This window comes from Hypanus sabinus, chromosome 15 (assembly GCF_030144855.1).
Source record: "Hypanus sabinus isolate sHypSab1 chromosome 15, sHypSab1.hap1, whole genome shotgun sequence".
Lineage (NCBI taxonomy): Eukaryota > Metazoa > Chordata > Chondrichthyes > Myliobatiformes > Dasyatidae > Hypanus > Hypanus sabinus.
In genome coordinates this window covers 66,598,793-66,623,447 of record NC_082720.1, presented here as the reverse complement: position 1 = coordinate 66,623,447, position 24,655 = coordinate 66,598,793, and the positions used below count along the sequence as shown (strand labels likewise).

Here is a 24,655-nt window from a genome sequence, read left to right as displayed (position 1 = left end):
GCATTGTACTTGTCTGCAATATTTTAAAATAAAACATACAACAACCTAATGTAATTGAAAATTCCTGCTTTGAATTTTATTTCATGTAAGAAACATTGATGACAGAATGTAGTGGTACGCACACGAGTAGGATATGGAAGTCACACAGTCCGTTCAAGCGTGTGTCCTCCAGAATGTATCTGTGAGACCTGACGAGAATTAAGAGACCACCTCAGGGAGGCAAACAGCTCTTCCTCTGTAACCTGTACAGGGTGAAGGAAGTTGATGCCACTTTGCCTCACTTCTGTAGACACCGTATCCGAGTAAATACATATGCAAAGAATTCATTTACAATCACCCCCATATCGTTTGGCTCCACACATGGATGACCAATCTGGATTTCCAGAGGACTAATTTTTTCTCTTGCAATCCTTTTGCTCTTAACTTATCTGTAGAATTTCTTTGGATTCTCCTTCACCTTGTCTGCTCGAACAACTTCATGCCTGCACCCGCTATGCACCTTTATTTTACTCTTAATTAGGGGCTCATTATCTCTGTAAAACCAAGGGCCCTTATACACTTGAATTGAATTCAATTGACTTTATTTCTAACATTCTTCACAAACGTGAGGAGTAAAGATCTTTACGTTATCTCTCTGTCTGAATGTGCAATGTTGAAATGATAGTAATTTGTAATAAACAGTAAAATATACAATAGAAGAATCAATATAGCTTAGAAATACGATGGTCAGCATGAATTAATCAGCCTGATGGTCAGTTGGAAAAAGCATGGAGGAGCAAATTTGTAAGGAGATAGCAGATACATGTTGTAAGCACAAAGTTGTGATTGCGGGAGATTTTAATTTTCCACACATAGACTGGGAAGCCCATTCTGTAAAAGGGATGGATGGTTTGGAGTTTGTAAAATGTGTGCAGGATAGATTTTTGCAGTAATACATCGAGGTACCAACTAGAGAAGGAGAAGTGTTGGATCTCCTGTTAGGGAATGAGATAGATCAGGTGACGGAGGTATGTGTTGGGGAGCCCTTCGGGTCCAGTGATCACAATGCCATTAGTTTCAATATAATTATGGAGAAGGATAGGACAGGACCAAGTGTTAAGATTTTTGATTGGTGAAAGACAAACTTTGAGGAGATGTAAAAGGATTTAGAAGGAGTGGATTGGGACAATTTGTTTTATAGGAAGGATGTAATAGAAAAATGAAGGTCATTCAAGGGTGAAATTTTGAGAGTACAGAAACTTTATGTTCCTGTTAAGTTGAAAGGAAAGGTTAAAAGTTTGAGAGAGCCATGGTTTTCAAGGGATATTGGAAACTTGGTTTGGAAAAAGAGAGAGATCTACAATAAGTATAGGCAGCATGGAGTAAATGAGGTTCTTGTGGAATATAAAGAATGTAAAAAAAATCTTAAGAAAGAAATTAGAAAAGCTAAGATATGAGGTTGCTTTGGCAAGTAAAGTGAAAATAAATCCACAGTGTTTCTACAGTTATAGTAATAGCAAAAGGATAGTGAGGGAAAAAATTGGTCCCTTAGAGAATCAGAATGGACAGCTATGTGTGGAGCTAAAAGAGATGGGAGAGATTTTGAACAAATTCCTTTCATCGGTATTCACTAAGGAGAAGGATATTGAATTGTGTAAGGTAAAGGAAACAAGTAGTGTAGTTATGGAAACCATGATGATTTAAGAAGAGAAAGCACTAGAGCTTCTAAAGAATATAAAAGTGGATAAGTATCCACATCCTGACAGGATTTCCCTAGGACCTTGAGGGAACTTAGTGTAGAAAGAGTAGGGGCTCTGACAGAAATATTTCAAATGCATTAGAAATGGGGATGGTGCTGGAGGATTGGCATATTGCTCATGTGGTTCCATTGTTTAAAAAGGGTTCTAAGAGTAAACCTAGCAATTATAGGCCTGTAAGTTTGACATCAGTGGTAGGTAAATTAATGGGAAGTATTCTTAGAGATGGTATATATAATTATCTGGATAGACAGGGTCTGATTAGGATCAGTCAACATGGATTTGTGCGTGGAAGGTCATGTTTGACAAATCATATGAATTTTTTGAGGAGGTTACTAGGAAAGTTGATGAGGGTAAAGCAGTGGATGTTGTCTATATGGGCTTCAGTAAGGCCTTAGACAAGGTACCACATGGAAGGTTAGTTAGGAAGGTTCAATGGTTAGATATTAATATTGAAGTAGTAAAATGGATTCTACAGTGGCTGGATGGGAGATGCCAGAGAGTAGTGCTAGATAACTGATTGTCAGGTAGGAGGCTGATGACTAATGGTGTGCCTCAGGGATCTGTACTGGGTCCAATGTTGTTTGTCATATGCATTAATGATCTGGATGATGGGGTGGTAAATTGGATTTGTAAGTATGCAGATGATACTAAGATAGGTGGCGTTGTGGATAATGAAGTAGGTTTTCAAAGCTTGCAGAGAGATTTAGGCCAGTTAGAAGAATGGGCTGAAAGATGGCAGATGGAGTTTAATGCTGATAAGTGTGAGGTGCTACATTTTAGTAGGACTAATCAAAATAGGACATACATGGTAAATGGTAGGGCATTGAAGAATGCTGTAGAACAGAGTGATCTAGAAATAATGGTACATAGTTCCCTGAAGGTGGAATCTCATGTGGATAGGGTGGTGAAGAAAGCTTTTGGTATGTTGGTCTTTATAAATCAGAGCATTGAGTATAGGACCTGGGATGTAATGTTAAAATTGTACAAGGCATTGGTGAGGCCAAATTTGGAGTACTGTGTACAGTTCTGATCACCAAATTATAGGAAGGATGTCAATAAAATAGAGAGAGTACAGAGGAGATTTACTAGAATGTTATCTGGGTTTCAGCACCTAAGTTACAGAGAATGATTGAACAAGCTAGGTCTTCATTCGTTGGAGCATAGGAGGTTGAAGGGGACTTGATAGAGGTATTTAAAATTATGAGGGGGATAGATAGAGTTGACATGGATAGGCCTTTTCCATTGAGAGTAGGGGATATTCAAACAAGAGGACATGAGTTGAGAGTTAAGAGACAATAGTTTAGGTGTAACATGAGGGGGAGCTTCTTTACTCAGAGAGTGGTAGCTGTGTAGAATGAGCTTCCAGTAGAACTGGTAGAGGCAATTTCAATTTTGTCATTTAAAAAAAATTTGGATAGGTACATGGACAGGAAAGGAATGGAGGGTTATGGGCTGAGTGCATGTAGGTGGGACTAGGTGAGAGTAAGCATTCAGCATGGACTAGAAGGGCCGAGATTGCTTGTTTCCATACTGTAATTGTTATGTGGTTATATGGTTATATATTCTCCACTCTGTTTGATGGAGCACTGCTGTGACATTCTCTCTGTAATTTAAACAACAGCCCTCTTACTTTAGTCCCTCCAGCTTTGTCATGTCTCAAACAATGGAGCTCCTGAATATTGAGCTGCCAATCATGCCCCTCCTGCAACTGAGTGATGGTTGCAATGTCACAATAACCGGTGTTGATACATGCGACGAGCTCATCCACCTTTCCTATGATATGTCCTGCATATTTTTTGGGACTCCCCTGTTATAAAAAAACTATTGGGGGGGATACACAATGCCCTACAAGACATCTTTAAACATGAAATACCCTTGGAGAGTAAGACCATATATTTTGGATATATGCCTCTAGAATGGTTGAAAAGAGACAAATATTTAATGAATATACTGTTGGTGGCTGGTAAAAAGACTCTTACTAGGAAATGGTTATCACAGGAGAGCCCAGCTTTAAATACATGGATGGAAATTACAATGGACATTTACAAAATGGAGAAGATAACATGATCTGTTAATCATAAGCTGGAACAATTTGATTCATACTGGGAAAAATGGTTCAACTACATAATGCCTCATAAGCCTGATTTTATTCTCACAAATCAATGAATATGTTGTAAAAAAAAATCACTTCCTACTTGTACATAGTTCTTCCCTTTTGCTTGTTTGTTCTTTCCACTGTTTTCTATAAGTGTATACCTCAGATAAATACTTTGTGGAAATTTGTGATATATGCGATTATATTATATATATATATATACATACAATGTCTGAAATACATCTTATGGAAATGTTTGTTTGATGAACTTCAATAAAAAAATAAATTACAAAAAGAAATATATGTAACTCAGGACACGAGTGAATTAAAATAACCTAACAATTTCAGTTATTTTAGACCTCGTTATTTGGCTTCATTTGGCCGATTTGGGGGGTAGACTGTCCTGAGTCTACTTATTAAGGTTCATTTCAAATAAAGCTGTAATGTCTCTTCTTTAACTTTACACTGGTCCAACAGCCTCGTCAAGGTGACCCAGCCAGGGGGGGTCAGGCCAGCCTGTGCCCTTCCCTTGGACCAGGTTATGAAAGGCATATCAATATATCAATTCAGGGATATTTTATTTTAGACCTCATTATTTGCTTTTATTTTGACCATTTGGGGAGTATAATGTTTTGAGGCCTAGTTGTTAGGCTTCATCTCAAAGTAAGATGCATCTTCCCAACTTTATGCTTACACTGACGTTGTTTTGCATGTAGGTGTGTTGGGATCCCGTGTGTTAAAATGACAAGATTTACTGGAGATTCAGTTTCATTCCACCCTGACACTTTAAATTTAATAGAGACTTGTTTTCTTCAGTCCCCAGTAGGCCTTAATTTTCTGGCCTTTTACATTCATCTTGATAACTATAATTTTGCATTATTAACAGACTCTCTTCACTACACATTGCCTCTGTTTGTCAACCTGCTTCCTCATCTTCAGCACTATTATACTTACTTTGAAATATATGCAGTTCAGGACAGTGGTCACAACATGCTCAACATTTTTGTCAGAAACACACTGAGTCTCAGCAATTTGCAGAACGGTAAACTTTATTTTTCGAGTCTGCAGAGTCGGACCCAACCAGCTCCTGCTAGATTGAGTGCCGAATTACACTTTGCACAGTTTTTTTATACCCTACTTGTTTACAACTTTGTGAGTTGCACCCATGTGAGGTGCAGACATTCTTCCTTAATCTCATTACAAAATTACAAATGTGATTACCCTTTGGCCCACTTATCAGCCTCAGCGCATTAACACTGTTATTGTTCAACCGTTAAGCACGTCTTCCCGTTACCCGTATCGCTTCTTTAATCAGCAAGCTATTGTTTCATCCTGATTTTGCAAATTGGTTTATACGTTGCCCTGCAAGTTGCTTTGCACGTTCTTTCTGTGTCAGCACATTCTAAATGGACTCCTTAAGAATCATTTCTCTCAATTTTGATTCCTAACTTTGACTGAGGTCAACTTCTGCCTCTACAACCTCTCCACTAGCAGTTCTGACACTCTGGTTGCCATGCCCCTACAATTCCAGTTTAAGCCCCACAAATAATCACATAAACACAGACTTATTAGATAGGTGAATTGCGCCACACAAAGACAAGAGAATTGTCAGTTCAGAAACAGAGGTAACGTTTATTTATACAGGACACTGAAACAAAATTTGATGTGCCAAAGAATCAGCAACTCTAACACACAATTACTAACAAACACAGACATACTGAGCTTTCGCTCAAGTATCTGGTGAAACAGGGTGACTCACAATCAAGAAGCAAGCTGGAATTGAGAAGAAGAAAATACACTCGCACAATTGAAGAAATGCAAATACGTAAAGTTAAAATGAATATGCTGAATGTGGTTATAGAAAATACCCACAACAGGGAAAGTACTGGCAGTGATAATATTCATAGCTATTGGTATAAAAAATTTACTTTCCTTCCTTTGTTCGTACCTGTTAATGCATATCAACAATTTTCTCAAAAAGTCCTGAAAATGTGCCCGGGTTTTTGACAGAAGGTAAAACATAACTCTCGCCTAAAGCAGAAATCACAAATGATCCATTAAGAAATTGCCCTGTTACTTGTTTACAAACTATTTATAACATTTTAACGTCATGCATTTTACAACTTGTCACCACTCACTTAGATAACAACAGTATACCTTTAGAAGAGCAGAAAGTATAGTGCAAAGGCATGAGAGGATTTTAAAAAAAAACAACTGGTAATAGACTCTGTAATTCTGAATAAAGCCTGGTAGAAAAGCAAACGTCTTCCATGTTGATACATTGACGACAAAAAGCAGTCGTTTTCTGTTCAACATTCATAGTGAATAGAAATTCTTAATATGCATAAACTTGACACAATACTTGTGAAATTCCTTCAACATCTGATGAAGCATTGGCATTTTACAATCACTGTACCTACTAACAACCAACAAGGAACAACCAGAAATAGAAGGGTTCCTTCTGTCAATACAAGACCAGGACCAGGACCTGGACACACAAAAATGATCAACAATGACCAATAAATTCCAGCTGATAAATGCAGAAAATGCCAAAAGAAGCCAGAAACAGTGCAGGTTCTGCAGTTTAACTCAACCTGATTACTTACACAGGCAAAATCAGGTGGCAAGACTGCACACAAATTCAGAATCAAAAGGTTGAACATGATGCAGTGAGTGTACTGTGTTGCATATATTTTGACGTAAGACATATCATAGCAAAGGCAGATAAGCTCAGGGAATGGATAGATAGACCTGGCATTACGATGTAGTTGCCATGAGTGAATCTTTTTTACAGGAATTGCTGCTCAATGTTAGAAACATAGTAACATAGAAAACCTAGAGCACAATACAGGCCCGTCAGCATGTAAAGTTGTGCCGAACATGTCCCGACCTTAGAAATTACTAGGCTTACTTATAGCCCTCTATTTTACTAAGCTCCACGTACCTATCTAAAAGCCTCTTAAAAGACCCTATCATATCCGCCTCCATCACCATTGCCAGCAACCCATTCCACAAACTCACCACTCTCTGACTAAAAAACTTACCCTGACATCTCCTCTGTACCTACTACCCAGCACCTTAAATCTGTGGCCTCCTGTGGCAACCTATTTAGCCCTGGGAAAAAGCCTCTGACTATCCACATGATCTTTTACACCTCTGTCAGGTCATCTCTCATCCTCCGTCGCTCCAAGGAGAAAAGGACTAGATGGGATGGAGTTTGTCAAATATGTTCAGGAAAGTCCTTCATCAGTATATAGAAATCCCAATGAGAGAACAGCAATACAGGATCTGCTATTCTGGAATGAGATGGGGCAGGTGATAGACATTTGTGTAGGGGAACAGCTTGCATTCAGAAACCATAATGCCATTCGTATTGAAGTAAATATGCAGAGAGACAGATCTAATCCATGTGTTGAGATTCTAAATTGTAGAAAAGTCATTTTTGATGGTATCAGAAATTATGTTGCAACTGTCAACTGAGACAGGCTGGCTTCTGGTAAGTTGGAGGCCTTCAAAAAAAAATTGAGAATAGAAAGCTTGCATGTGCCAATAAAATTTTCTCGGGCTTCCAGCTGGGTACAGATATCAATTATAGCTGACATTTCAATGACAGATTCTGCCATCTTGATCAGGGATGATGTCTGGGCATGCCTGGTCTTTTATACCCCATTGTCTGTTCCTCCTGATTGGTTAGTCCGCATTCAATCAGGTTTCTGCTGTACCACGTTGTTTACAATAGAATTCCAGTTATTACTTAGAGTGAGACCTTTGTCTGTGTTAAAATTCTTTGTCCCCAGTTTTATTTCAATGGCTTCCTTCACCAGGCAGTCCCAAATGACACTGGTGCAGCACAGAAGTTTTGTGACATCAAAGCCAGTTTTGTAGCCATTACGAGTGCAATGTTCTGCTCCCGCTGATTTCTCCGGGTAACCCAAATGGATGAACCTCCTCTGCTGCTTAACAGAGGTTTCCATGGTGTGTCCCATCTGGCCAATATTTGCTGTTCTGCCTTCACAGGGAATCCTGTAAACACCAGCTGTCTTGAGTCCAAAGACATCATTAACCCCCAATAAGCTGTGATTTGAACTTTCTGATCTGTTTGTAGATAGTATTAATCCAGGAAACCTAATGAGGAGGAGGAACCCAACACTACTGCCCGTCTTCACTATATTTCTCCAGTTTCCGCAAGGATCGCCAGGATTCTGAAGAAATATTGGATTAATACCATTCACAATTCTGCAAGGAAGCTCATGGGAGGCTGGTCAAGGAGGTTCACTCAACATTCAGGATGAGTTAGTGAATTGGATTAGAGATTGGCTTTGTGGGAAAAGCCAGAGAGTGATACTAGAGGGTTGCCTCTCTGACTGGAGGCCTGTGACTAGTGGTATGCCACAGGGATCAGTGCTGGTTCTTTTGTTGTTTGTCATCTGTATCAATGACCTGGATGATAATGCAGTTAACTGGAAATTTGCAGATGTCACAAAGATTGGGGGGTGTAGTGGACAGTGAGCAAGGCTATCATGACTCACAGAGGGATCTGCATCAGCTGGAAAAATGGGTTAAAAATTGCCAGATAGAATTTAATGCAGAGAAGTGCAAGGTTTTGCAGTTTGGTAGTACCAACGAGGATAGGTCTTACACAGTAAACGGTAGGGCATTGAGGAGTGTGGTAGAACAAAGGGCTCTAGGAATACAGGTGTGTAATTCATTGAAAGTGGAATCACAGGTAGATAGGGTCGTAAAGAAAGCTTTTGGCACAACGGCCTTCTTAAATCAATGGATTGAGTATAGAAGATTGGATGAAATGTTGAGGTTGTATAAGACATTGATGAGGCCTAATTTGGAGGACTGTGTGCAGATTTGGTCACCACCCTACAGGAAAGATGTAAACAAGTTTGAAAGAGTGAAGAGAAAATTTACAAAGATGTTGCTGCGTCTGGACGACCTGAGTTATAAGGAAAGATTAAATAGGTTAGCACTGTATTCTTTTGAATGTAGAAGATTGAGAGGATATTTGATCGTGACATACAAATTATGAGGGATATACTTAGGTTAAATTCAATTAGTCTTTTTTCCCCAGAGTTTGTGTGGGACTACAACCAGAGATCATGGGTTAAGGGTGAAAGATGAGAAGTTTAAGGAGAATATGATGGGAAACTTATTCACTCAGAGAGTTATGAGAGTGTGGAATGAGCTGCCAGCACAAGTGGTGCATACAAGCTTGATTGCAATGCTTCTGAGAAGTTTAATAGGTTCATAGATAGAAGGGATATGCAAAGCAATGATCCCAGAGCAGGTTGATGTAAGTTGGCTATTTAAATAGTTTTGGCATGGCCTCAATGGGCTGAAGAGCCTTTTTATGTACTGTACGTCTCTATGATTTCTATTACTTCTATACTGGGCCAAGACCCCTCCACAGGATTCAGTGGAATCGAATGAACATGCAGCACTTTGGGCTGAGACTGGATGAAGGGTCTTGGCCTGAAACATCAATTGTTTATTCATTACTATAGAAGCTGCCTAACCTGTTGAGTTCCTGCAGCATTTTGAGTGTTTTGCTTTGGATTACTTTGAGTACAGATTTTTGAGTGTTGGATCGGGAGATCCTTTGCAGATTTGGCTGAGAGGTCAGAAATTCAGAAAGCTTGCAGGAAGTTTGGAAATACTTCACCATACAAAGCAAGATCCAAGAATTGAGCTCTTCACCACAGAAAATGCCATATGTATGTTCTCTGAATAATGTGAATATTAATATGAAATAATTTTCCCATCATGAATTTATAAAATTCCATGTTCAAAATTGAACGTAAATTTATTATCAAAGCCCTTACATGACATACATACATACATACATATATATAAAACTTTCACTTTCAACCTAACAGGAATTTAAAGATTCTGTACACTCAAAATCTCACCTTAGAGAATCAGAGTGGACAGCTATGTGTGGAGCCAAAAGAGATGGGGGAGATTTTGAACAATTTCTTTTCATCAGTATTCACTAAGGAGAAGGATATTGAATTGTGTAAGGTAAGGGAAACAAGTAAGGGAGTTATGGAAACTATAACGATTAAAGAAGAGGAAGTACTGGCGCTTTTAAAGAATATAGAAGTGGATAAGTCTCTACATCCTAACAGGATATTCCCTAGCACCTTGAGGGAAGTTAGTGTAGAAGTAGCAGGGGCACTGACAGAAATACTTCAAACATCATTAGAAAACGGGATGGTGCCAGAGGATTTGCATAATGCTCATGTTGTTCCATTGTTTAAAAAGAGTTCTAAGAGTAAACCGAGCAATTATAGACCTGTAAGTTTGACATCAGTGGTGGATAAATTAATGGAAAGTATTCTTGGAAATGGTATATATAATTATCTGGACAGACAGGGTCTGATTAGGATCAGTCAACATGGATTTGTGCGTTGAAGGTCATGTTTGACAAATCATATGGAATTTTTTGAGGAGGTTACTAGGAAAGTTGATGAGGGTAAAGCAGTGGATGTTGTCTTTATGGGCTTCAGTAAGGCCTTTGACAAGGTACCACACGGAAGGTTAGTTAGGAAGGTTCAATGGTTAGATATTAATATTGAAGTAGTAAAATGGATTCTACAGTGGCTGGGTGGGAGATGCCAGAGAGTAGTGCTAGATAACTTTGTCAGGTTGGAGGTCGGTGACTAGTGGTGTGCCTCAGGGATCTGTACTGGGTCCAATGTTGTTTGTCATATACATTAATGATCTGGATGATGGGGTGGTAAATTGGATTCGTAAGTATGCAGATGATACTAAGGTAGGTGGCATTGTGGATAATGAAGTAGGTTTTCAAAGCTTGCAGAGAGATTTAGACCAGTTAGAAGAGTAGGCTGAAAGATGGCAGATGCAGTTTAATGCTGATAAATGTGAGGTTCTACATTTTAGTAGAACTAATCAAAATTAGACATACATGGTAAATGGTAGGGCATTGAAGAATGCAGTAGAACAGTGTGATCTAGGGATATTGGTGCATACTTCCCTGAAGGTGGAATCTCTTGTGTATAGGATGGTGAAGAAAGCTTTTGGTATGCTGGCCTTTATAAATCAGAGCATTGAGTATAGGAGATAGAATGTAATGTTAAAATTCTACAAGGAATTGGGAAGGCCAAATTTGGAGTACTGTGTACAGTTCTTGTCACCAAATTATAGGAAAGATGTCAACAAAATAGAGAGAGTACAGAAAAAGATTTACTAGAATGTTGCCTGGGTTTCAGCATGTAACTTACAGAGAAAGGTTGAACCAGTTAGGTCTTTATTCTTTGGAGTGTAGAAGGTTGAGGGGGGACTTGATAGAGGTACTTAAAATTACGAATGGGATAGACAGATTTGATGTGGATAGGCTTTTTCCATTGAGTGTAGGGGGTATTCACACAAGAGGACATGAATTGAGAGTTAGGGGGCATACGTTTAGGGGTATGCCAGAGAGTAGTGGTGGATAATTGTTTATCGGGATGGAGGCCGGAGACTAGCAGGGTGCCTCAGGGATCTGTTTTGGGCCCAATGTTGTTTGTAATATACATAAATGATCTGGATGATGGGGTGGTAAATTGGATTAGTAAGTATGTCAATGATACTAAGGTAGGAGGTGTTGTGGATAATGAGGTGGGTTTTCAAAGCTTGCAGGGAGATTTATGCCGGTTAGAAGAATGGGCTGAACGTTGGCAGATGGAGTTTAATGCTGAGAAGTGTGAGGTTCTACATTTTGGCAGGAATAATCCAAATAGAACATACAGGGTAAATGGTAGGGCATTGAGGAATGCAGAGGAACAGAGAGATCTAGGAATAACAGTGCATAGTTCCCTGAAGGTGGAGTCTCATGTAGATAGGGTGGTGAAGAAGGCTTTTGGAATGCTGGCCTTTATAAATCAAAGCATTGAGTACAGAAGTTGGGATGTAATGTTAAAATTGTACAAGGCATTGGTAAGGCCAAATTTAGAATATTGTGTGCAGTTCTGGTTACCGAATTATAGGAAAGATGTCAATAAATTAGAGAGAGTGCAGAGACGATTTACTAGGATGTTACCTGGGTTTCAGCACTTAAGTTACAGAGAAAGGTTGAACAAGTTAGGTCTCTATTCATTGGAGCGTAGAAGGTTGAGGAGGGATTTGATCGAGGTATTTAAAATTTTGAGAGGAATAGATAGAGTTGACGTGAACAGGCTGTTTCCATTGAGAGTAGGGGAGATTCAATCGAGAGGACATGATTTGAGAGTTAGGGGGCAGAAGTTTAAGGGAAACACGAGGGGGTATTTCTTTACTCAGAGAGTGATAGCTGTGTGGAATGAGCTTCCTGTAGAAGTAGTAGAGGCCAGTTCAGTTGTGTCATTTAAGGTAAAATTGGATAGGTATATGGACAGGAAAGGAGTGGAGGGTTATGGGCTGAGTGCGGGTAGGTGGGACTAGGTGAGATTAAGAGTTCGGCACGGACTAGGAGGGCCGAGATGGCCTGTTTCCGTGCTGTGATTGTTATATGGTTATATGGTAACATGAGGGGGAACTTCTTTACTCAGAGAGTAGTAGCTGTGTGGAATGAGCTTCCAATAAAAGTGGTAGAGGCAGGTTTGATATTGTCATTTAAAGTAAAATTGAATAGGTATATGGACAGGAAAGGAATGGAGGGTTATGTGCTGAGTGCAGGTCATTGGGACAACATGAGAGTAAGCATTCATCACAGACTAGAAGAGCCGAGATGGCCTGTTTCCATGCTGTAATTATTATATGGTTATATGACAGTCTATATGAACCAGAGGTTAATTTTCTTGCAGGCATTCACATTAGAACAAAGAAAGTGGATAGAATCAATGAAAACAGCACGGAATGAAGATGATCTGTGAAAATACAATAAAAATAAAGAAATAGATAGATAAATAAATAAACAAACACACAAACATATGCTGAGGAAATGACTTGCAGACTCCTTGAAATGTGTACAGAGTATAGAGATAATGAGTTTCCTTGAATTTACATTACTGAGCAGCTGCAGTCTCCCTGAATGGGGATGAACCACTTGATCCCTCCCTCATAATTATCTTGATGACTGGGAATTGAAAAAAACAACACTTCGTGCCATTAATGGACTTTGGGACAATGGCAGAAAGAGGCAACAGATTCTGATCCAAACAGGAGCAGCTGGTCAATAGCCCCCTTTTACCAACAAATCCCATGCCCTGTAAAGGCAGAGAAGGCACATGCACCACCTTTTGCTGTATGAAGCCCAATATGGTTCCTGGCCATCAATCTTTTCTTCATCAAAACATGCAGACTTATATCAGGGAATGGAAATAGAATCAGTAGATTCTCTCTAATGAAGGGTTGTATGATCTAATAAGACAAAGGAGCATAATAAGGCAATTCAGCCGATTGAGTCCACGCTGCCATTTCATCATAGCTTTATGTCCATTTCTGTTCCTGACTGAGGAGAATGAGTGGGAAGTGTGCTGTATGGAAGGGGGATAAAGACAACACAAATATGACTTTTCACAGCAAACTCCTTCCCCTAAATGCTGTGACCAAAGCTGTGCTTATCACTGGAACAGAAACTTGACCTAGTTTTCCACACATTGCTTCAGATAGGTTGAGATCCAAACACATCCGGCTACATTGTTTCCCACTTCATTCGCTCTCAGTTTTCTTGTCAGGATCAGTTGTCTCCCAAAACTCAGTCTCAGGATGGATTGGGACTATCAGATGTTATGATTAAAGTGGATGAAAATTCCGATAAATATATATTTTACATCTGTTTTCAAGGAAAATTCAGGGGAGCGATAAACCTGACCTCACAAATACTGATTCCATTCCTTCACAGAATCACACATTTCATGAAGAAATATTTCTCTGATTTACCAGCTCACACATTTGAGATCTCCCTCAAAATTTAAGGTAGCAAGGTTCAGAATTCAAAGCAAATCAATAACCAATGTATGCACTATATATGACACCATAGATTTTCTTGTGACAATTTACAGCAGATACAAGAAACACAATTGAATCAATGATGAAAAGGTAACAGACTGTGTCAATAAAAGGAGAAATCATAAACAATAATAACAAATCAATAAATAAATAAATAATATTGAGAGCAAGAGTTGTTGAGGCCCGGAAAGTGATTCCAAAGGTTGTGGAATCATTTTTGATATGAGGTGAGTGAATTCATCATTCACTGTTCAAGAACATGATGTTCGTGGGAATTTAAATGTTCCTAAACCCGAAGGTGAACAAGCTAAGACAACAATCTCTCCATTCCGATGGCAGCAGTGAGTAGAGAGCATTGCCTGCATGGTGGGGGTCCTTGAAGAAAGTTCTTCCAGCAAAATCATCTAAAATGACTTTGTACTTTTTTACTTCCCACTTTTAAGCCCTGATCTATTTTCCTTTTCTATCTAAGCTCAGCAGCATTGAGCAACAATGATATCTACATCCTGAACTAGAAAGGAAGAGGAAGTTTATTCTCACGTTATTTCACAAGAGGTAGCATCAGTGCCTGTGCAGAGTGAGACTGGGGACCACAGCTTATTGTGTGTCTCTGTACTTGAACCTTTGCTGCTGAAACTCTGTGGTTCACCCCATCTCTCTTTCCACAATGTAGGCAGCCTCACTACAGTCTCACTTCAAGGAAAGGATGAGTTCAAACAGAATATGGAGAACATTCTAGCAGGCTGCATCACACTCTGGTATGGTGGGGCTACAGCACAAGACCAAAATAAGTAGCAGGGGGTTGTAAATTTAGTCGGCTCCATCATGGGTACTAGCCTACAACGTACCCAGTACATCTTCAAGGAGCGGTGTCTCAGAAAGGTAGCATCTATTATTAAGGACCTCCAGCACCCAGGGCATGCCCTTTTCTCACTGTTACCACCAGGAAGGAGGTGCAAGAGCTTGAAGGCACACACTCAGTGATTCATGAACAGCTTCTTCCCCTCTGCCATCCGATTCCTCATTTTTAATATATATTATTTCTTCCTTTTGCACAATGTTTATTTAATATACATATACTGTAATTGATTGATTTATTTATTATTATTATTTTTCTTCTTCTAAATTAAGTATTGTGTTGAACTGCTGCTGCAAAGTTAATAAATTTCACAACACATGCCAGTGATAATAAACCTGATTCTGATTCCTACACTTTCCAAATGCTCCCAGAAACTCCAGCCGTTGCCGCTCTGCCATCATTCCTGAAAGGGTCCTCTTCCGATAAGCGTTGGCCTCTCCTACCTCCATAGATCCTTTTATTCCACTTTAAAACTGATACATCTGACTGATACAACTGTCACTCTCAGATCCAGGAAGAATTCCATCAGATTATGTTTGCTGTCTCCTCAGAGTTCCTTTACCTTAAGCACCCTAATCAATTCCTGTTAATTGCACAACACCCAATGCAGAATAGCTGGTCCCCAAGTGGGCTCAAACACAAGCTGTTCTAAGAAGCCATCTCATAGGAATTCTACACATTTCAAGAAAGAAGAGAAGCAGAAGAAAGGAAATTATTGGCCAGTTAGTTTCACCCCAGTGTTTGGGAAGATGTTGGACTCAATTGTGAACGATGTGGTTTTAGGTTACTTTGAGGCAAATGATAAAATAGACACCAACCAGATTTTTCCATTTACTTGTATATTGAAACCACCCCCATGACTATCTTCTGCTGTCACATCTTTCTCAGGATTTGATTTAAATTTTTACCAACACACATCAGCACCCCCTCTGCCTACCTGTTTATCTTTTTGATACAATGTGTACCCTTGGAGATTAAACTCCCAATAATAATCTTTCAGCCACAACTCACATTCCCTAAACACAATTCCTGTCAAACTCTGTCTGCACTACAAGATCATCAACCTTATTCTGTGTGCAGCATGCATTCAAATATAACATATTCAGTCCTGTATTCAAAATTCTTTTTGATTTCATCCCCAGGTTACTCTGTAAATCATCCTGTAATTTTGCCTGCTCTTTCTGACAGGGCTGAGGATGGTGCTGTTGGTATACAAATTGCCTCCTCTTTGATACCAACTTCCCCATCCTCAGCCCGAGCAGTCTGTTCCCTAAACCCTTGCCAAGTGATTTTCAAATATCCGTCACTGTTCTAGCAAACTTGCCTGCAAGGACATTGATCCCCCGGTTTCAGGTGTAACCTGACCTTTTAGTAGAGTAGAGATTCCAATAATCCAGCAATCCGAAACCCTGCTCCTTGCACCAGATCCTCACATTCCTCTGTCAAATCATCACTACCACGTGGCACAGGCAGCAATCCCGGAATTTACTGGTAGGAGAATACAATATTCATGTCATCAGGTCTGACAGATTATTCAGGTGAAATATAAGGCATTGTTCCTCCATGCTGAGGATGGTCTCATCGTGGAACAAGAGCAGACCATGGACTGACCACCCTTGGCTTCTCAGGCACCACCATCACTTCATGGTCCCCAGACGCAAACACCCATACCCTCTCCCTTCCTCTGACAGCACCAACTCACCTCTCCCTTTCTAATCCCAGCTCTAATCCCTGCTATGCCTTGACTATTCCTCCTGATCTTCTCCTCTCTGAGGCAGAACAGTCTGTGCTCAGCAAATGTCTTTCCTTTGTCCCCCTTCACCCGCAATTCAGTGAGATCAGCATTCGCCATGATGCCAAGTTCTGCTTCCAGCATTTCCACCTCAAAGCTCACTCCTTTGGCAAGAATTACCCAACCTGTACTGGTGACCTTTTCTCCTCGCTCCAACTCTTCTCTTCCTGGATAACCCATACTGGTTCTCTGCTTGGCTATGGATCATTTCATCTTGATTTACTGAGAAGACATCAAACATCTCAATTTCTGTACTCTGCTCTCCTCCTCCAACCTTTGCTCTCAGAACATACTGCTCTCTACTCTTACCTACTCCTTGTATAGGATCCCAACTGGGGCAAACAGAAAACTGACTCCAGAACCATCACTGACCTCATCAATCATGGAGAGCTCCCATCCACAGCCACAAAACATAGAGTTCACTTACCTCACACTGCCCGTTTCTACCTCGTATCCAAGATCCACTAACTGACTATCAAGGTAGGCCCATTGTCTCTGCCTGCTCCTGTGCAGACCCCAGGTTTCTATTTGTCATTTAATTGTCCATGGCCATCAGTTTCAGAGGTGGAGTTATGTATATTCATTAACTGCTAATGTGTTTTGCATTGCTGGAGGGGTCCAAAGCCCAGGTCGTTTCATTGTACACAAACATCAGATAGTATGATGGGATCTTGTATGTTCATTAACTGGATATAAGTCATCTGCTAAATGCCTTTCAAAAGGCACAACTGACATTCTCCACTGAGCAAACTGTTGGTAATGCTTGTGTGCTTTGACCATCACCGGATGTTTTGGAGAAGTTTGAACTGAGGAAATCATAGAACGGGTGCAGAGGAGATTTATACGGATGTATAAATCCATATACCTGGCTTGGTATTACCTTGGAATTACCTGGATTGGTAAGCATGCCTTATGAAAACAGGTTGAGTGAACTCGGCCTTTTCTCCTCGGAGCGAAGGAGGATGAGTGGTGACCTGATAGAGGTGTATAAGATGATGAGAGGCATTGATCGTGTGGATAAATCTATACCTCAGACTTCAACTAGAACACAGAGTCTTGCCATTTTCAAAAGTTTTCTGATGACTCGGCCATAGTTGGATGCATCAGCAAGGGAGATGAGGCTGAGTACAGGGCTATGCTGGGAAACTTTGTCACATGGTGCGAGCAGAATCATGTGCAGCTTAATGTGAAAAAGATTAAGGAGCTGGTGGTGGACCTGAGGAGGGCTAAGGCACCGGTGACCCCTGTTTCTATCCAAGGGGTCAATGTGAACATGGTGGAGGATTACAAATACTTGGGGATATGAACTGACAATAAACTGGACTGGTCAAAGAACACTGAGGCTGTCTACAAGAAGGGGCAGAGCCGTCTCTATTTCCTGAGGAGACTGAGGTCCTTTAACATCTGCTGGACGATGCTAAAAATGTTCTACGAGTCTGTGGTGGCCAGTGCCATCATGTTTGCTGTTGTGTGCTGGGGCAGCAGGCTGAGGGTAGCAGACACCAACAGAATCAACAAACTCATTTGTAAGGCCAGTGATGTTATGGGGGTGGAACTGAACTCTCTGATGGTGGTGTCTGAAAAGAGGATGCTGTCCAAGTTGCATGCCATCTTGGACAATGACTCCCATCCACTACATAACGTACTGGTAAGGCACAGGAGTACATTCAGCCAGAGACTTATTCCACCAAGATGCAACACTGAGCGTCATAGGAAGTCATTCCTGCCTGTGGCCATCAAACTTTACAACTCCTCCCTCGGAGTGTCAGACACCCTGAGCCAATAGGCTGGTCCTGAACTTACTTCCTCTTGGCATGATTAACTTATTGTTATTTAATTATTTATGGTTTTATATTGCTATATTTCTTCACTATCCTTGGTGCAGCTGTAACGAAATGCAATTTCCCTCGGGATCAATAAAATATGTCTGTCTGTCTGTCTGGATAGTCAGAGGTTTTTTCTCAGGGCTGAAATGGTTGCCACAAGAGGGCACATGTTTAATGTGCTTGGGAGTAGGTATAGAGGAGATGTCAGGGGTAAGTTTTTTACGCAGAGAGTTGTGTGTGCGCAGAATAGGCTGTTGGCAACAGTAGTGGAGGTGGATATGATAGGGCCTTTAGGGGATTTTGGATAGGTACATGGAGCTTCAGAAAATAGAGGGTTATGGGTAAGCCTAGCAATTTCTAAGGTAGGGCCATGTTCGGTACAACTTAGTGGGCCGAAGGGCCTGCATTGTGTTGTAGGTTTTTTATGTTTCTATGATTGCACCAGCATTGTTGAGTAACAGGTTTTGAAATTCATGTCAACAAAGATGACATAGACAGAGTCACAGAGTAATGACAGAAATAGGCCCTTCAACCCATCTAGTCCTTGAAAGAGAAGGAGATCCTGCTGTTCCTTAATTTCCAAATTGCTTTCATGTCTGTGGAGAATGCAGGATTCCAGGCTGCTGTTGGAGAAACCAGGTGACACTGTTGTAATATCATTTTATTTATGGTGGGACCATGAGTCTACAGTGAACCAGCAGAGAAAGGAATCAGTATCTGAGAGCATCAATAGACATCTCTTCACTGCAGCCAATCTATTCTGGATATCAGTGAGTGTCTTTTGTTGTTAGAGCCTCACATTTCCATTGAATTAGAAAAAAATTTCTTTATATCTCTCACATACACAGTTAATGTCAGAGAGTAACAGATGCATGAGACCTCACTGCCCACCATCTCACAACATCCTGCTCTGATCTGGTCCATTTGCCATTTGGCTGGTTCATTAGACTTTCTGATCACGTCGACTGTCAGCAGGTATTTGTTGGGATTTGCTGATGTTCATTCCACTACATGATATTACCATGTAGATGTGATTAACACATGGGCAGACATAAGAATATAATAATTTCTCTAACTTCATATCCTCAGTTATATCAATTTGACTAGTTCCTGATGAGTACAAATTGTGACATTTTGGGACAATTTTCTCAAGTTTACTGTTCTTTACCACTCTCACAACTGAAAGAGGAACCAAAATAATGTAGTAATTTTCCTTGGAAATGAAAAAAATAACAGTCTATATTGGAACAGGAAGAGGGTGTGCCTGTGAACAGTTACACTTTACAACTGGAATGAGCAAATACACAGTCTTCATTTTGTTCAGATTCTGAGGTGTTAAAGACATTGACTAAATCTGCTGCAGATTTATTTCAGGTCATTTCAGGAGTCTGGATCGACATGTTTCACTATTTGTTTCACTCTGACAGGGAAAGGGATGGAATCTGTGAAATGAGGCTTCAAATTGGCTGCAGCAACATGTCTTCTCTTCTGATATTCAGTTTATTTGTTTTGCTTCTTCAGTCTGATTTCACCCAAAGTAAGTACTTTAGCTCACCAATTAGTCTCTGTTGTTTTCTGCATTTTCAGTGCGTGTACTTACCAGGTGGGATTGTAGATCTGGTTTGTCTGGACTTCTAGCTGTTCCTTCAGTGAAGTTGTACACAAAATAATGGAGATGTTATTGGGTGTAAGATGGAAATGTGCACCAAGGATATTCCAACAATTGAGGTGCTATGTATAGTGTTCAGTAAGAACAGATGAAGTGGACTGTATCTGAATTATTCAGAGGTTAAAGGAGTGCAAGATAATCCTACACAAACTTACAAAACTTTTGATTGTTTAGTGTAGGCAACGGTAAGAGAAAAAATAATGATATTTTGGATACAAGAGATACATGATCATGTTCATGATTTGCAGTTGTACAGAATTGTGTATGCTCTATTTTTAATGTTTTGGATGTTCAAGCAAATATGGGACATAGAGTTAGTAGAAGAAAGTAGTGCTGAGGAAGTAGGTCAGACATGATCTTGTATACTGATACAGCAGACACGATGGGCTGAATGGCCTATTGCTACTTTAATTCCTTATACATTTCCTGTTTCTTGAAATCATGCACTGGTTATACAGAAAGCCAATGTGGTCTTTATGTCCACAACTCTGCATACAGCAATCTGCACCTTACAGTCTGCATAAAAGTGTTTTCAGCTTACAGACAAAAACAATATCTCATCAAATTTACCAGGAATTGAATATTTGTCCAACTTGTTTTCCAGTTTGCAACATCTTGGTATTCCATAACACTTATTATTCATCTGTTTCAAAGACTGAATGTTTTGCATAATAATTTGAAAAGAGAGAAATATCTGAAAGGGTCAAAAATATGGAAGTTTTGCAAGGTCACTGTTTTCTGTGATAAGGGATAAGGCACTCTAGAAGTCCCCACTCCTGTAATCCTGCACCAATCAGATTTTTCTAATATATCTGCATACTGAAATCCACCATGGCTATTGTAACATTGCTCTTTTGGCAAACATTTTCTATCTGCCATTGTAATCTGTAGACCACATTCTTACTACGGTTTGGGGGTCTGTATACAACTCTCATCAGGGTCTCTTTATCTCGCAGTTCCTCAGCTCTATCCACAATGATTCAACAACTTCCAAACCTATGCCACCTCTTTCGAACAATTTGGTATAAGTTTTACCAACCCTTCCTGAAAATCCTTTGAATACAATTGGACATTAAACTCCCAGATATAATCTTTCAGCCATGATTTTGTGATGCCTACATCATCGTATCTGCCAATCTGCAACTGGGCTGAAAGTTCATCTACATTATGCTGTACACTGCGCACATTCAGATACAAAATTGTCAGACTTGTATTCACCCTTTTCAATTCTGTCACACCGTGCTCAAACCTGTGATTCCTAACTTTGTCTGAGATCTGACCAATGTCAGCCTCCACAACCTCTCCACTAACACTTCTGGCATTCTGGTTCCCATTCCCCTGCAACTATAGTTTAAACACCACCATGCAGCATCAACAATCCTCTTTCATTGGATATTAGTCCCCCTCCAGTTCAGGTGCAAACTGTCCCTGCTGTAAAGGTCCCACCTTCCCTGGTAGAGAGTCTAATGATCCAAAGATCTTATGCCTTCCTTCCTTCACCAACATCTTGGCCATGTATTAAACTGTATAATCTTCTTTGTTCTAGCATTCCCAGCATGTGGTGCTGGTAGCAATCCTGTAATCACAACCCTGGAGGTCCTGCCCTTTAACTAAGCACCTAATTCCCCGACTCCCTATGCAGAACCTCATCACTCATCCTCCCATGTTATTGGTACTTCCATGGACCACAACTTCTGGCTGTTCACCCTCCCTTTTAAGAATGCTGAGGACTGAATCTGAGAAATACTGGACCCTGGCACCCAGGAGGCAACAAACTATCTGAGAATCTTGTTTTCACCCACAGGACCTCCTGTCTGTTCCCCTAACTAATGAATCCCCTATCACCACAGCCTGCTTCTTCTTCCTCCTTCCGGTCTGAGTCACAGAGACAGATACAGTGCGAGAGCCTAGACCAATGTGACTGTCCTCTGTTTGGTCATCCACCCCCGACAACATCCAAAGTGATCTATCTTTTGTTGAGGAGAATAACTACATGGGTACACGGTTATAGCTCCCTAACCCCTTTGCCCTTCCTGACTGTCACCCAGTTTTCTGTGTCCTGCACCTTGGGTGTAACTACCTCCCTATAATTTCTATCAATCACCACCCCAGCCTCCCAAATGATCTAGAGTTCTTCCAGTTCTAGTTCCAGCTCCTCAACATGGTTTGTTAGAAGCTGCACTGGGATGCATTTCTCACAGTTGTAGTGGTCAGGGATACTGGAGGTCCCCCTGCCTTCCCACATCCTGTGAGTAGAGCATTGCTCTATCCTGCCTGTCCTCTCTACTGAGTTGAACAGATATAAAAATCAGAATAAAAAAACTTGAGCTTTTCCTTCCTTTGCTTTCTCTGAGTCATCCTCACTCACTGAAGCTTGAAGATCACCACTCAATGTGCACTCATACGATGGCCGCTGTGCTTGCCCCTGCCTTCCTTTAATTAAATGCAAACACTGACCCGCTGCAGGTGAACGCTCTGTTACGCTCCGTAAACAACTCCCGCCTTTTATCCTGGGGCAGTGGACCTGTTTGAAGCCCCTCCTGTTGATCAGGCAGTTGTTTTTCAAAAATAAAAGAAGGACTGTGATCCCCAAGGAGAGGCAGCTTGTGGTCCATTAGCTCTGATGGCCTAGTATCCGCACGAGGCAAGGAGATCGGCACACTCAGACTCAGGCAGTCCAAAAACCTGTAACAGGTGAGTTTTCAGAGTGACACATTTATCATGCGCAGGTGGGTCCTTCAGTCTACTTACCGCCCTGGCTGTGGTGGAACTGCAAAGTGATGCTCTGGTGGAGTAAAATTTGGTAATGTCTGCAGTGATTTCACATAGTGTGAACTGGGTTTCTACCTATGCAAACCACATGTTAATAGGCTGCTCCCAAATCTCGGGTAGCTTCAGAGCAACTGCATTGGTTGACATATCATTGAGTAACTCTGGAATTGTCCTAGACTGTCATGGTCATTAATGAAGGATTTTGCAAACATAACAGGCAAGAGACATTTTATGTGCATAACAAAAGCCACAGTCCTTTACTTCTATTGCAAACAAATCAAAAGCTATCACCTTTCTCACCTGGGCTTATGCAAGAGATTATGATTGAAAAATATCATTATTTTTTGAACTTTGCGTGATGCTAGCATGATCTCTGTAAAGAGATATCTGTCTGACAAATCTGTTAGAATTCACCGAGGAGGTAACACACAGGTTCAACAAAGGAGAGGAGTGAATATCATTTACTCAGATGTTCAGAAAGCATTTGATAAGGTGCCACACATGAGGCTGTTTAACAAGATAAATTCTATGGCATTACAGGAAAGATACTGGCATGGGTAGCAGAATGGCTGACAGGCAGGAGGCAGTAAGTGGGTATAAAAGGGGCCTTTTCTGCTTCACTGCTGGCGACTAGTGGTGTGCCTCAGGTGCCCGTATTGAGACCGCTACTTTTCACATTGTTTGTCAATGAGAAATGGAAATGATGGCTTTGTGGCAAAGTTTGTGAATGATACGAAGATAGGTTAAGTGGTAGTAGTGCTGAGGAAGCAATACCTTTGTAGCAGGACTTTGACAAAATTGGAAAAATGGACTAAAATGTGGCAGATGGAACACAGTGTTGGGAAAAGTGTGATAATGTATTTTGGGAAAAGGAACAATAGTGCAGACTATTATCTAAAAGTGGAGAAACTTCAAACATCAGAGGTGCAAAGAGATTTAGGGTCACTCTTGCAAGACTCTCAGATGGTTCAGTCACAAACTGGGTCTGTGGTAAAGAAGGCAAATGCAAATTTGGCACATTTTGAGAGGGATAGAATATAAAAACAAAGAGATAATGCAGAGGCTTTATAAAACACGAGTCAGGCTGCAGTTGAAGCATTGTCAACAGTTTTGGGCCCTTATCGCAAAAGAGGTGTGGTCATTTGAGAACAGCCACTGGAGTTTCACAGGAATTATTCTAGAAATGAAAGGGTTAACATACAAGTAGCATTTGGCAGCTTTGGCTCTGTACTCACTGGAATTTAAAAGAATGCATGGGGATCTTATTGAAACCTAGCGAATATTGAAAGGACTAGATAGGTGGATGTGGAAAGGATGTTTCATCTGGTGGGTGTATCCTGACCTAGAGGGCACAGCCTCAAAACTGAGGAGTGACCTTTCAGAACAAACGTAATGAGGAATTTTTTTCATCAAAGAGTGGTGAATCTGTGGAATGCTCTGCCACAGGCTGCAGTGGAGGCCAAGTCCATGGGTATATTCAAAGCCGACATTGATAGATTGCTGATTGGTCGGGGCATCAAGAATATGGTGAGAGGGCAGGTATATGGGGTTGAGTGGGATCTGGGATCAGGCATGATGAATGGGGAGCAGATTCAATGAGCTGAATGACCGAACTCTGCTCCTATGTCTTAATGTCTTACGGTCTACATTTAGTGCTTTGTCTTTATTTCTAGAAACAAAATGTCTGTCATGGAGATTTGTGTTGCCATCTGTACTGATGGTGCCCCATCAATAGTTGGCTCCATGAGAGGTTTAGCTTCTCTTGTTAAAAAAGGAACTTCTGACATTGTCACAAGACACTGTTTTCTTCACAGAGAGTTGCAGATGTCAAAAAGTTTTCAAGATGAAATGAAAAAATTCCTAGTTGATGTTACAAAAATAGTTAAGTTTATTACACAAAGACCAATGTTTGTCTCGAGAATGTTTGGAAAACTGGACAAAGAGCACACTATTCTCCTGCTACT

The 24,655-nt window shown here is 40.5% G+C and overlaps 1 protein-coding gene across 1 annotated transcript in view; it reads left to right on the top strand.

Annotated features, from left to right (window-relative positions):
• The first annotated feature begins 19,619 nt into the window (after window positions 1–19,619).
• Window positions 19,620–24,655, top strand: part of LOC132405261 (uncharacterized) — a 40,907-nt gene continuing 35,871 nt past the window's right edge. The window contains exon 1 of the mRNA XM_059989944.1: window positions 19,620–19,787. Within this exon, the coding sequence (XP_059845927.1) occupies window positions 19,649–19,787 (139 nt within the window). The 5' untranslated portion in view covers window positions 19,620–19,648. The remainder of the gene's footprint in view (window positions 19,788–24,655) is intronic.